Here is a 14,986-nt window from a genome sequence, read left to right as displayed (position 1 = left end):
AACAAAAATTTTCCAGAGAACAGATCGTCCTGGACAATTATTAATTTCGTATGGACAAAAATTTTCCAGAGGACCAATCGCCATTGATGATAATTTAATTCGTCTGCACGAAAATTTTCCAAAGACCAGATCATCCTGGACGATTATTAATTTCGTCTGAACGAAAATTTTCCAGAGGACCAATCGCCATTGACGATAATTTAATTCGTCTGGATGAAAATTTTCCAGAGACCAGATCGTCCTGGACGATTGTAAATTGGTCCTGGACGAATAGGACTTAGAAAAATTTTGTAGCAAGTTCTTATTCGTTTCAAGTGCTCAGAAGGAGATAACTGTCTGATCGTCCAGTACGAATTCATATCGTCCCGTACGATCAGTATAAATTTTATATGATCTCCTTATGTGTGTGTGTGTGTGTGTGTGTTTATTCACTCAAATTACAATCACTCCCTTTCAATTTGATTACAGCAACTTTCAAATTTTACAAAGTATCTCATTCTAAATTTGATTTGAAGTCTTCGTAGTCTGGATTTTGTTTTGTTTCTGAAATGTTAGTACACACAAGAGCAAATACAAATCTTCTAAAATTGTTAGGAGATAACTACACATTTGAACAATAATGTTTGGAATCATCAAAACTACATAAGTTGCAAAAATGTAAAGCATTCAAATAGCAACTATCTTTAACAATAGTGAGATCAATGATCTAGAAAATATACAACGCATGCATATGTTAACTCAAAACTCTAAAATGATATATGCATCATTCTTTAAAATAGCTCAATCAAATAGCTTGAAATTTTAAACATAAATCATAGTGATGAATAAAAATCATGAGGAGTGATTTTTTACAGTATAATAAGCACTTTATAAAATACTAATTAATCCTAAGTGTCGTAAACTAAGTTTAGGGTCTTACCTCAATCCAATAATTTGATTTTGGGAATTTTTATTTCTTTGAGCTTCATGACTGTACAAGAATAATTCCAAAGTTAATATCAAGGTCTGATAAGCTATGAATCGATGGGAAATTAAGTTGGACAGACTTCAGCCTCAGCACGTCGGAGATATCGTTGACAGTCAGATTTGAATGGTGGATTTCTATTGGAAAAAGGTAGAGAAAGATTTGGAATGCTCAAATGAAATAAGTTTAAGATCTGGGAGGGCTTGAATGAAGAAAGTATATAGATTAGAATGACCCCAAATTTTCTCTTTTTAGCTCAATTAAAGTGCCCTTGAGGGTTTTGGAAAATCTTGATGGATTTGGAGGGTTGCTATGATGATGCAAGGTGTCTTAGAGTTGTTAGAATGACATGTGAGTCAAAAGAACCAAAGGACATGATGTGTAAAGGTACCTTGTCCTTTGGAGCATATGTATCCATGTGGCATTATTTAAGCCTAATCCAAGGGTAATAATTAGGTTTAAGAACCATCCAGAGGATATTTTATAGCTGAGATAGCTTAGAATGGAGTTGATTGAATTTAGATAGGCGTTTGACCACTTAACTCCTTCCTTACACTTTTGTTGACAAAGTTGACTAGTCAACAGTTAAGGGTTGCTGAGGTGGCATATATAAGAGTCTCAAATGTTGGTTGGGTTGAGTGTCATGGATTGGAGAAGGTTTGATGCTTAAGGATTAAAGCAAGAGCACTTAAATTAAGGTTTGATCATAAATACAATGTTAACTTTGGTCAACTTTTCTTATATTTGATTAGCTCATGGCGAGGACATCCCTAGGCCATGGTTAGGAGTTAATTTGAAGCTTGATAAATGTTAAATTGTTTGAATTGATTATAGTTTGACCATACCTCGTGAATTGACCAAGTCAAGGTCCAAGATGATTTGACTTGGTTAAGTCCACAAGTCTTGGATTCATCCATGCTTAAAAGATGTTTAAGATATGGAATAAAATAATATTTTGAGCTTGAAGGGGTTTGATGAGGTTCAAAGAGTTTGGGTTAGCTAGGAGGGTTGGATTAAGTCATAAAGGAAAATTTGATCAATAATGGGCCTAGTTAACTAAGTTAACCAACGATTGGGTCAAAGGGTCCTTTCAAGTCCACATCACTAGAGGGTGATCAGACGAGTTTGAAGGAGTTTAACTACATTTAGAGTTTGATTTAATGTTTGATTTGGTCAAACTAGGTTGACATTGTCAACTAGATTGACTCAGGGCTAAGGTTTTGGCTCAATAAATTTGATTTGATATTTTGAGTTTGGTGGAAGTGGTTTAATGCAAAGAGAGGCCATTTGGTTTGAAATAATTGTTCAATCTTTTAAGTGTATTTTAGTAAAAAAAGGATGATTGGTCAACAAGGCTTGACCAGGGTCTAAGTTTGAGTTTTTTGCACTCTTAATGTTGTTTAGGATTCTTTGGAGGAGGTTCTAAGATTTGATTTGAATGGGTCATGTTGAAGTTTAGAAAAAACTTCAAAATTGCTCTCAATGTGCATTTTGGTCATTTTGACCCCTGGTCAATTGGGGGTCAAAATGGGTCACAAAAATGTAGTTTATTACTCAACATATCATGATCATGGGTTTAGATAGGGTTAGAGACTTTGAAAAAGGCTCTAAGGTAAAATTCAATTGGATGGCAGGTCCAATGGCATATGCCATAAATATTTGAGGGTTTTATAATCTTTGGATTTCAATCAGGATGCAACTGATAAATCATGATTGGTTTGTGGTGTTTGAAAAATTACTTAAAAGGCTTTAGCCTTGGGTTTTGTTCTGGACTTCAAGATTTATGCTTGATTTTGGATTTAGATGATTGAATTTGAATTATCCAAATCATTGATAATCATTTTAATGATCTTAAATGATTGGATAAGATTAAAGTTATATTAGAGGCAGTATCAAGGTTTATATTGGAGTTGAGATCTTGATAGGTTTGAAGGCTGGATATATTTGACGTTTGAATTGATTTGATAACTTGACTAACTTGATTCTAGATTGATCAAAGATCTAGATTGATTAAGGGTCTAGATAAATCTAGGGATTGGATTGGTCCTAGTGACCTCATACAAAAATGAGTTCAATAGTGACTAATGAAAATACCCTAACAACTAACCATTAATCAACTTCAATAATTAAAATCTAACCTAAAATAAATCTCAAAACAACAAAAACACTAAAACTTAAAGTCAAATAAAAATTCCCTTGATTGATGAGCCATAAGAATATGAATTAATATCATACCCGTAGGAATATGAATTAATATCATATCCAAAAGGATTTATGTCTCCATTGTTTAAAAACTTTGAAAGTGCTAAAAACCCTAAATAATATCCTGCACATTTTAGAGTCAGTTATTGTAATGCTACGGGATGTGATGCATTGATGTTTTGATAATTCATTACTAGCCTATTAAGTTTTACATTTGACTGGTAGATAGTGTTGTTGAATGGATCTATTTATAGTTTCTCTAACCTAGAAAGCCTCTTATTAATTAGATTTGTAAGAGCTAGAGATCACATTATCATCAAGGATTTTGTAGTTGAAAGTCAAAAACCCGTTGAAATTTTAGTAAATTACATCCAATGTTGGAGGAATCTTAATACGATATATAAGCAACAGTTGCAAAGAGAACGGTGTTATAGAGATCTTCCTACATGACATTCATGGTAAGATGGCCTTCTTATTAAAAGGGTTCACTATTAAAATATTTGAGATTTTTTTGCGTAAAGCCTTTAATATTCAAGAGGAAGCTTATCAATTCATTACAGAATGAAAAAAATACGTCGATAATTTACATTTCTGGCAGATTTCTTGCAGAATATTTTCTGACGTTAATTCATGCATCGGAAAATAAATGCCTTCGAAACAATTTCGCCGGAAATATCTTTTGCGGATTTTGCGGCAGAAATTTCGTCTGAAATTGCATAGAAAAAAATTAAAAAAATCTTAAAATTGCTTAACCTGATGGTCTAGCTGCTATGACTGTTGGTCTTTGTACCGGGCCAACCTGCGGGCCTTTAAGTAGGAGCTTCTGTTCCTGCAACACCGGCTCGGACTCAAGCCCGCCTGCGAACAACCAACTTTTTGAACCAGGCCTGCATGCATACCCTCGGGACCATGAACTAGGCCCGCCACCCTAACACGATCACCTAGCTTGAGTGGGAGTCAAACCCCCGCCCTCTCCAAAGTAACCCGCTTTGCCAACCGGTCGAGCTGTTATGCTTAATACTTCATTAGAAATCTGTCGAAAATTTTGTCGGAAATTCCGTCAAAAAATCTGTGGTAAAATTTCCTCAAAAAAATCCGCCGGAACTACGATGGAAAATATGCCGGAATTTTTGACGGATTTTTTCCCGCCGGAAAATCCGTTGGAACTGAGCATTTTTCCTATAGTGATTATCATTCATTAAAGATAATTTTCTATCAGATTGAAAGAAGTTGAAACCTTAGAAAGACGTTAAAAAGAAATTTGGGTCAGTTATATCTAAAGATGAAGATATCATCTAATAAAAACACATGTAAATAATTCAGTACACACATCACAGTACTAGTGGTATAGTAGACCTTTAAATGAATAGAAGATAAACCCTGGTCTTATTTCACTACAAAAAAGAATAGGGATAAGTTTAAGGCATATATAAATAAAGTACATTAATTTCACAGGCAAGCAATTAAAATAATTTCAAGAATCTCTCGACAAAATATGAGTTTAAATTTCTTTAACCATAAGACGCTGAAAAAGTTGACAAATTAGGGTAGTGGTGCAAACGAGTTGAGTCGAGCTTGAGTCAGGGCTTGTTCGAGTCAAGCTTTACTTTCAAAGACCAAGCTCGAGCTCGAGCTCGAGCTCGAGTCGAGCTCAGAATCCAAGCTCGAGCTCGACTCGTCTTCTTGTCGAGCGGCTCATCGAGCTTTGCAGTCGAGCTCCGATGTCGAGATCTAAATCCATTACTGGTTGTAGCATCCGTCCTCAAGCTCGTCATCATCGTCGATTCTACCATCGAGATCATTGTCATGCTCGCGTTGGGACCTTGGCTGCCGACAATCGAGCCGTTCATCTCCAAGGCGAATCACAGTCCCGCAGGAGAAGGGCCTTGACCCCCGAGGCTACGACAGAGGCTGAAATATGAGGAGAGTTACACGCTCTGCTCTGTAGCTCTACGGAGCACCCTCATCCCTGCCATACCCAGTCGCTTCCGCTCCTCGGAAGGCACGGCCATCTTCTCCTTTGATGATGCAGCGGCGGAGTGCGAGGCAGAGGAATCGGAAACATCAGAGCCAAGCACATCGATGAGGAATCCGGCGATGCCTCTACAAATGCATCTGTATATCTCAAAGATCTCAATGATGACACAATTCATCGCCTCAAGGATGAGCCCCACCTCCATTCCCTCAGCATATGGCCGGATCTACATTAACAGCTCAAGAAGATCTTGCATCTTCGCCAACATCTCGAGATCACCTTCGATTGAATTGACGGAAGAGGAGGAATAGAGGACGGAGTAGTAATCGAGAAATTGGAAGATCATAATGATGACAACAATTCTTCGCCGCGTTCTTGTAATCGACGGAGCGCTCATCTTCGTCCTGTCGTCCCGTCGAGCTCGTTGAGCTCTCTTCCTTCTCCCGTCGTCCCGGGTCGCCTCGTCGAGCTCGTCCAGTCGTCTGCCGTCGAGATCATCCTCAAGATCAAAATTTTTCGCTATTGAGATCATCGTCGAGCTCGTCCAGTCGTCTGCCATCGGGATCATCGTCAAGCTCAAAATTTTCTACTTTTGTGACCATCGTCGAGCTCGTCCCACCGTTTGCCGTCGAGCTCGCCCCGTCGTCATCATCACGTCGTTTAGATTCATCTTTTTTTTTTCGCTCGAGACTTTGATTTCCCGCTTTGAGTTTGAATTTCCCTCCTGCAAGTTAAGCCGTAGCCTGTTCGAGCTTGAGCTCGATTAGCTGTCGAGCTCTACTCGCGAGCTCGATAAGTTAAAGTTATCACCATATGTTGGGTCACGATCTTAAGAATTGCATAACTTTCAATGAGTGGCTTGAAAAGAATATAAATCTACTGCAATGGCGATTCACAAGTACTTGGTAGATTAGAGCCAGGAATCATCAAGTGTGTGATTAGTGAGCCTTTTGTACCAGTTAAAGTATTTTTTTTTGGGAAATTTTGGGGCACAAGGCCCATATAATTCATTAAAGATAGAAAATACAAGAGAAGGTGAATACAAGTAACGCTACCTTACATAAGAAAAAAAAAACTTATGTAAGGAAAAGTAAAACCTTAACTATACCACCAAATACAAAAATAATAACTCAAGAAGAACAAAAGAACTACTAGCCAAAATTGAAAAGAGTCAAGCTGGAATCGTCAAAAATTTCCTGACTTCAGTAAGAAAAAAGCCCATCAGCTTCTTGTGAGCAAGCAGAAAAATGCATAGTTCTCGCCGGAGTGGAAATGTAGCAGGCCTGTAAGAAAAAACAGGAGTAGCAAAAGCAGCAGAAGAAGAAGAACCAAAACTTCACCATATTGCTCCATAATTCATTTAACCAGGACTCAGGTATAAAGATTGACAACACAAATAACCCTTGGTTGCCCGGAGACCGTCCAAGGGGAAAGAAGAAAAGGAGCTTCATCATTGTCCTGGTTAAAGCTTCGTACGAACAGCACAGTAGTAGAACCAGATACTCCATTCCCTATTCTTACAACTTTCCCAATAAAACTTCAGCATTTCTCCAATTCGAAACTTTCCCATAAATAATTTTCTTAACACAACTTTGCAAAGTGGATGAACTACGAGATTCATTACCAAACCTCCTAAAATTTCTCTCTCTCCAAAATTGGTATATAATGCAGTTAACCATCAACAGATAAAAATTCATATCATTGCATGAACCAGAAAATTCAGTCTCCATCTAGTAATACAATTGCATAATTGTAGGTCTTAGACGAAAATTCATTGTGCCAGGAATGAGAGAGTTTAGAATAATAAAAGAGTAAGAGCACTCCAAAAACAGATGGCTAACAGATTCCGGGAAAGTGTCGCACAATGAACAGACCTCCATCACATGAATATTCCTTTTCCTTAAAGCATCCTAGGTTTTTAAACCCTCAACCAGAGCAAGCCACACATAAACAGAATGTTTTAACATATGTTTTTTATGCCAAATTAAATTGTGCCAGCCTCGATCAGGTAAATTGATGTAAAATTCTTCAACAAAATCACTAAATTTGACACGAGCAGAATCCTTCCAAGATAAACAAGAGCCAGCAGAGTCTAGTGAAAGAAATGGGTATGCCAAGATAAATAAGTTTTGAGTTGACATTAAAAATTGATAGATCTTGGCAAAGAAGATCCCTATTCCTTTGATTTGTAGAAAACATTACAGAGCATTTGTCATAGTTTATGTGTAGGCCAAAGACATTAGCAAATTCATTAAGAATAGAAGACAAGTTTCTGCAATTATCAATAGTTGCTTCTCCCATAGTTAACACATCATACGCATACAAAAGATGTGATAAGTGATAGTTACCCTCGTGAAAACCTTTGAAACCTCTAACTTCTAACAGGTTGGAGAGAGCATCCATAACTAAGCAGAAAAGATACGGACTAAGGGGACAACCCTGCCTGAGCCCTACGGAGGAAGAAAAGTAACCTTCCAAAGCACCTTCAATAACAACAGAAAAGTAAACATTTGTAATACAAGCCTTAATCCAGTTGATGAATGTCTTAGGGAAGCCTTTTTGAAGCAATCTGGCTAATAGAAAATCTCTGAATACAGAATCAAAGGCTTTTTTTATATCAATTTTGGCACAAAACATATTGTCAACCCCTCTCTTATTCACCAAAGAAAGAATATCATTGGCTAGAAGAATACCATCTGTTGAAATTCTAGCCTTCACAAAACCAGATTGAGCATCATTAACAATAAGAGGCATGATCGGTTTCATTCTACCAGCAATAATCTTAGCTATCATTTTATAAAGAGTGTTACAAAGTGATATGGGCCTAAAATCCGAAATAGAAACAGCATTACGATGTTTGGGAATGATTGTAAGAGCCGTGGCCTTGATACAACTAGGGAGATAGCATTTGGAAAAAAAAAAATTGATGGCTTTACAAACAAGAGATCCTATTATGTGACAGCTGCTTTTATAGAAATGATAATTGAATCCATCGGGTCCAGGAGATGAATTGGAGGAGCCTTTGAACACTGCAGTTTTAATTTCTTCCTCCAATATAGGGGAAGTAAGCAAAGTATCATATAAATCTGGAATAAGTAGGAATAGAATCGAAGTTCCTACATAGAGGAGGAAGAGGATTAAACAGTACTTTAAAATGATTAATAATAGAATTAATCACCTCTTCCTTGGCAGTGTTCGTATTAGCAGTAAATAAGTTGACAATAGATTTAGAACTACCAATGCGGCTTCTAATTTTCCCATAGAGGAATTTAAGATCATCCTCACCATGCTGTAGCCATTTTAGTTTAGCTCTTTGAATGATCCAATTAGCTTGCTTAGAAGTGACATCAGAGATTTTCAGATTGATGTCTTTAAGAGAGGCACCAAGAGAACCGTCCAAGGGATTGATCGATAAAAGGTCGAGGAGGTTCTGTTGCTTTGTTTGAAGAGCTTCCATCTGATGATTTAGAGAATTGGAATTGGCCCAATCTTAATTTTTAATGTCACCTTTAAGATATCTAAGAACAGTACAGAGATGAGATAAAGGGTTATCAACAAATGGCATAACAAAGACATTTAAAAGAAAAGCCCAATATCTATCAATCTTAGTCCAAAAATTCTTAAACAAAAATCTGTGATGAGTCTTAAAGGAGACCCTAGAATGCAAAACAATGGGGGAATGATCCGAGCAAGACGAATTCTGATAGGAGCAGAAGGCAGTAGGAAATTTCTTCATCCATTCCTCATTAACAAGAGCACTATCTAATTTGATAAAAATAGGATTAAGTGCTTGTTGATTGAACCAATAAAAAAAATTACTCACCGAATGCAAGTCCATCAGACTATTGGCAAAAATCATGCTGTTTAAATCAATCAGATTTGAATAATGAATAGCAGTACCTCTAGATTTTTCATTAGCATATCGACAGCAATTGAAATCCCCCAAAACAATCCAAGGGGTATCAGAGGGAGGAGCAACCATACTTAAAGAGGACCATAATTCTTTTCTGCCATATGCATTGTTAGAAGCATAAATAATAGAAATCTGAAAAGGGGAAAGATTACCAACATTGACAATATCGTGAATAAACTGTGAGGTAACCAAAGTAGGAGCAAAACTTAACTTATTGCCATTCCATTTAATCCAAATCCTCCCAGAGGATGTGAGATTAAAATTGTGAACACTATCTTCAGACGGGAAGAGAGAATGGGAGGCTTCAAAGAAGGGGTCTTGTAGAGAATGAGCATGAACACGGGTTTCCAGAAGACAAAGCATGTCGAACTTGAAGGAGTTCATAAGCCTTTTACTGCTTAATACTTTCTCAGACTGATTAATTCCTCTAATGTTCCACACACCTATGGAAGGAAGGAGCATTAGGAATTGACTTGAGAGTGGGATTTTTTACTCTGCTTACCCTTTGCATATTTTTTGAAATTGTCAGATGTTATTTGCTTCTTATTTTTCCCCGTATATTTTTGAGGAATATCAACTGTATCATTAGCAACAGCCATAGAATCCGATGTTTCCGAGTCATTTTGAGAGTTTAGGATCTCAAATCTATTAGGAAAACTGATGCTGGTAGAAGGTTTATTTGTATTGTTCAACAACGACGAAGATGATTCAGAAATCTCTTCAGTTGGGATATTCAAATTAGGAATGCTTGCAACAATAACGTCTTCATTGAGACTCAACTTAGAAGTCTCAGACTGAGGTGGATGAGTCGTAGGTGGAATTTCTGAAGACGGGGGATTGCTCTGAGATTCAACATTATTAATAAGTGGAGTGGGAGAGTGAGCTTGGTAGTGTAGAGTTTTCCCGATATTGTTGGTATGAAGAGGGATGGGAGGTGAAATGTTTATATCAGCAGTAGTGGTAATGGCCGTTTCTTTAGATTTAGAAACTGACTGAGGAGGTCTATGAGGGTTGGAAGGGAAGCGATTGGTAGGTTTTTTGTTGCTGCTTCTACCACGGTAGTTCGGGAATTTAGGGGTTGGATCATTGCCATCAGAGGAAGGATTAGAGAGACATGCAGAAGAATAATGAACTAAAGAGTTACAGTGTTCACAAGGAACCGGTCTCCAATCGCACTGCACCTTTAGTTCCACCACATCACCGTCAAGCGAAACTTTGATTACATCTGGGTAAGTCGCATTGCAGTCTACAAGCACACACACTCGAGCAAAAGTTAAATGAGTCTTTTGCTCAGTAAGGTGATCAGCAGCCAGGGGAACACCTATCTTGCTTGCTATTCGCGAAATGCCCTCTGAGTTCCAGCAGGCCAAAGGAAGATCATGAATTTTTACCCAGATCGGGATTGTAGAGAAATTTTCACGCTTTGGCTTAAACTTAGGATGCCATTTTTGAAGAACAAAGGGCTTCCCAAGCAAAAACCAAACACCTTTTGACCAAGCCATGTCAAAATCTTCAACACATGAAAAACACAGAAGAAAAAATCCGTCACTAAGCGAAAGTAGCTGGAGAGAACCTTTGAGAGTCCACGTCTTGTTAATCGCTCCTAACAGAGTTCATAAAATGATCTACGGCCTATGGAGTAACCAACAAGACATAGATTCCAATCATCACCTCCCTTAGCAAGCTTCACATTAGAGAATGGTATTATCTCTGGCTCGGATGGATGATGCGAAAAGCTGAAAACTTTGGTAGCAGAGGAGGTATCTAGCGCAAAAATCTGATTCCAGTTGCGCAGAGAAGCTGGAGCCACAACACCAGCAGAGGAGAGGGGAGGAAAATCCGAGGTGAGGAGAGACGTCGCCATGCAGAGAAGCCTCCGGCTTAGCCGGAGGGGGAAGGCGGCGAAGAAGAAAAAGCTCAGCAAGAGAAAAGGGGAAACCCTAGCAGAGCTTTTGGTTCTAATCTTGTTCCTTGTGTGAGAGGTCCCCGTACCAGTTAAAGTTACAAAGCCTGAAAATGACTGGGATATTTCTCTCTCACATTCTTCGAAAAAGAATACTAAACAAAGTATATCATTCATCTCTTCAGGTGTTCCAAGGAGCATAGATTCCCACCTAAATTAATACATCATACAATATAAATAGTTTTATTTGTCAACTCAAGATATTGGTATGGCCTAGCTAATATAGGATCATAGAGAAAACCTCGTTTGTTTGAACTTCACAATATGCATTTTACAGTATAAAATTTATCTAATTTGGCCCTTCGATTTCTTATCCTAAAATTGGTAAATATCATAAATATTTATACGGCACAAAGGATATCTTATAATATAGTTACTTCAAATTTAAGTTTACTAATTTGAAAAAAATAGATAAAGGTCAGGCGTGAATATAAATTAGTACATCATATATGGCTATTTAAATCTTCCAATATGATTAATTATTTAAAACTTTTTATTTTAATTATTTGTTAAATAATGTTACTTGATTATCTTATTTGCAAAAAGATTCTACTCTTATCATTCAGTATAATTCAGATCATACATTACTATTAGTCAGAGAATAAAGTGTTGTAATTAACTTAAAAATGTCTTGTTTTTAATTTATTTTATAATGATGTGTGCGTGCTTGATTGTTTATCTCACTGTATGCCTCTACAAATATAAGAAGAATCAAGATAAAAATATAAATTAGCACAACACTTTATTTTTTGAGGTCTTCCTATTTTTTATAGCTTCATATTTTTTATTTAAGCTTAATCAATCTTTTCTGATTCTTATCGCTTGTGTGGTTGATATTACTTTGCCCTTCGTTTTTTCTTTTGCTTGAAATATTATTTTAAAATTGACAACCTTCCCACAAATATATAATTTAAATCAACATAATCAATAATATTTATGTTTGTGAAATACCACAGGATCATGTGTTTAAAGAGAAATATTTTTTTTTTTGTCTTTTTATAAAAAAATACCTAAAAAACAATTTACTTTCAAGATTATGATACACAAATAAATTTGTATTAAGTAACATTCATATCAAATAAAGATTGTATTTGCACAAGCGGTGAGCATAAGCCCAAATGCTAATTTATGAATGATAAAAAAAAATTATTTAATTTGAATACTCATATATCATGAAATAGATAAATTATTTTATATCATAATGTTGTTGAATATTGCTTTTATATGCTTGAAATATGATTCATATAATCTTAAAAAGTAAATAATGAGAATTACGTATTAAGAGAAGAAATCCTCTTACAAAACTTATTTTTATTTTATAATATTTTAGAAATTAGAAATGTGATATATAAGTTTTATCTTATTTATTTTATGGCAATTCAACTCAAATCTGTTAAAGCAACATAATCCTTATATGATACCATAAATACTAGTAGAATATATGGAATTTAACATTTTAATAGTAAATGATAGACGTTAGTAAATATTTTTTTGAAATTATTGATAAATATTGGCAGTGGCGGAGCCAGGAATTTTTATCTGCGGGGGCACAAAATTTTGACTATAAAAATACTCTCAAACATTTTCATTTTAGCTTCAAATTGAAATTATGGTTTTATTTTTTTTATTATAAGAAGATAAATTCTATGATAATGAAAAAAAAAGAAACGAACTAAATCTACTATGAATCAATCCTATTAAAGTGATAAATATTTATTTGCTTTAAACTCTTAACACATGCAGCCAAGAGAAAAAAAAAAAAAATTAGGGGGGGCACGTGCCCCCCTAGGCCCCCCTATATCCGCCTATGAATATTGGTTGTTATGTAAATAATAATATTAATAATAATGAAAATTAAATTTATGTTTTCATATTTGATATTAACTAAGAGAAATTAGTATAAATTTTAGTATCAATTTGTTTTATTAAAAATTAATAAATAAAATTAAAAAAATATTTAATTAACATAAAGAATATTTTTCTTCAGATAACAATAATAAACAAAAACTACAACACTGCAAGTGCAGGCCAAAATTAATTGAGGATAAGGAGAGAGAGAGAGATATGAAGCGCATCACCGTAACAATTATGAAGGGATGGGACCATCTTGCAGGTCGTGGGAGGGGTAAAACATGACCCTGTCGGTTTATCTGCGCTCCCCTAATCCCCATCTCATCAGCTCCTGACAGACCCACAAACCCCCTCTTTCTTCCTACATCCCCTCTCATGGCTACCTGATAGCTAAACCTAAAATCTAGCTCAACTCAAAGGCCCAAACTCTCATCTCCATTTCCCTGCTTCCCATCTCAGCGTTCAAGCACTCCCAAGCTCTCCCAAGCGCATCGGCGCATCGCTTTCTCTTCATCTCTCTTAGACAGTAAAAACAGTAAAAGATTCTTCTTTTGATGAGAAGCGTTGCCTGCTGCTCCTTATCAGTGAGATTAGAACTCCCAGTGCACCAACAAGGAAGCTCTCTTTTTTACTAGCTGTGCTTGCAAAGGGTGGCACCCCTACTCTCCTTAACGCATTCCTTTTCACTTCTCTCTCTTTCCTTTTTAGGCCGGTAGGTTAACTATTGTTGGGAAACGAGAGATCAAGCATCAATTCATAATCTTTGGGATTGATGGAGTTCAGAAGCAACCATGACGATGGGCCGCACGCTACTCCCATCTCCCTCGCCCATTCCCCAACATCCATCCGTACCTCCGCCTTCTCCAAACCCCCTTCTTTCAACAACGGTCTTGCCCTCTCTCCCACCACCCCTGCCACCACGTCAAAGTATCGAGAATGCCTGAAAAACCACGCAGCCAGCATCGGCGGTCACGTCCTCGACGGCTGCGGCGAGTTCATGCCCAACGAAGAAGACAGCTTAAAATGCGCCGCCTGCGCTTGCCACCGCAGTTTCCACCGCAAGGCGTCCGACGCTGGCGCGTCTAAAAGGTCTCCCGCATCGGCTCCTTTACCTCTACTTCTACCGCCGCCTCCGCTGCATAAGTACCGACACCATCAAAAGCATTTTGGGTTTCAGCCGAGTCTGAGTGGCGGTACGACAACCGATTCTTCGAGTGATGAGCAAATGGACGTCAACGACGTCGTAGCCACCGCGGCGCAGCCTACTCATATGGTGGTGACGGCTTCAAGAAAGCGGTTTCGGACGACCTTTACGGTGGAGCAGAAGGAAAAGATGCTCGGCTTTGCGGAGCGAGTTGGTTGGAGGCTGCAGAAGCAGTACGAAAATGCCATTGATGAGTTCTGTAATGAGATTGGAGTTCGCCGGAAAGTTTTCAAGGTGTGGATGCATAACAACAAGCACTCTATACGGAAACAGCAACTCTTGATGCAGAAGCAGCCACATGAACAGCTTGAGCACCTTAGTCTTCAGCAACGGGAGGAGCAGTAAAAGTTGGTGAAGCTAATATGTGGCATGAGACAAATTAGTTGTACTGGAACAACCGAAAAATTAGATTTGCTTATTTGTGTTCTTTGCTAGCGTTCGTCTAGCTAGCTCTTCATGGTTTGATCTTCCTGACTTAAAACTCTTAGCTTTTATGTACAAGTTTTCAGCTTCTATAAGTATTTTTTTTTTTTTGCTGCTGCTTATGCTGTATATCTTGTCCTATCTCTATTCTTCCTCTTATTTTTTGAATCTGCATGGTTTTGTGCGGTTAAGCTTTAGCATTGCTGCTCCCCTGGAAACCAAGTGTATTTATCTTGCCCTTCTATTCTATGTGTTACATTCGGCGCAGCTAAGTTCGCCAAATCAGCCCATTTGTTCTTTGAATCACCAAGCTAGAGACCAGGTAAAGCTGGCTGCTTATATGTTTATTCTGTCCTCATTGTAGGAAAGGACCACCTTAACGATCTCATATATTGTTGATCTGGTTTCCTATGGTTGTTATATTATTTGTTTGCTTGTGACTTTTTTTTTGGAGATTTCATCTCTTCTCCTCCTACATTTCGAGCAGGTGA

At 37.3% G+C, this 14,986-nt stretch overlaps 1 protein-coding gene across 1 annotated transcript; it reads left to right on the top strand.

Annotated features, from left to right (window-relative positions):
- The first annotated feature begins 13,099 nt into the window (after positions 1–13,099).
- Positions 13,100–14,780, top strand: LOC110098629 (zinc-finger homeodomain protein 6). Its single transcript, XM_020825507.2, has one exon. The coding sequence runs from the start codon at positions 13,641–13,643 to the stop codon at positions 14,415–14,417; it is 777 nt and encodes a 258-aa protein (XP_020681166.1). The 5' UTR covers positions 13,100–13,640; the 3' UTR covers positions 14,418–14,780.
- The last annotated feature ends 206 nt before the right edge of the window (positions 14,781–14,986 follow it).

This window comes from Dendrobium catenatum, unplaced genomic scaffold (assembly GCF_001605985.2).
Source record: "Dendrobium catenatum unplaced genomic scaffold, ASM160598v2 fragScaff_scaffold_1220, whole genome shotgun sequence".
Taxonomy (NCBI): domain Eukaryota; kingdom Viridiplantae; phylum Streptophyta; class Magnoliopsida; order Asparagales; family Orchidaceae; genus Dendrobium; species Dendrobium catenatum.
Note: the sequence above shows the minus strand (reverse complement) of the source record. Positions and strands in the feature narration are given on the sequence as shown.

What these genes read in the sequence shown, in the direction of transcription:
- LOC110098629 (XM_020825507.2), top strand. Translation starts at nt 13,641, where the DNA reads ATGGAGTTCAGAAGCAACCATGACGATGGGCCGCACGCTACTCCCATC.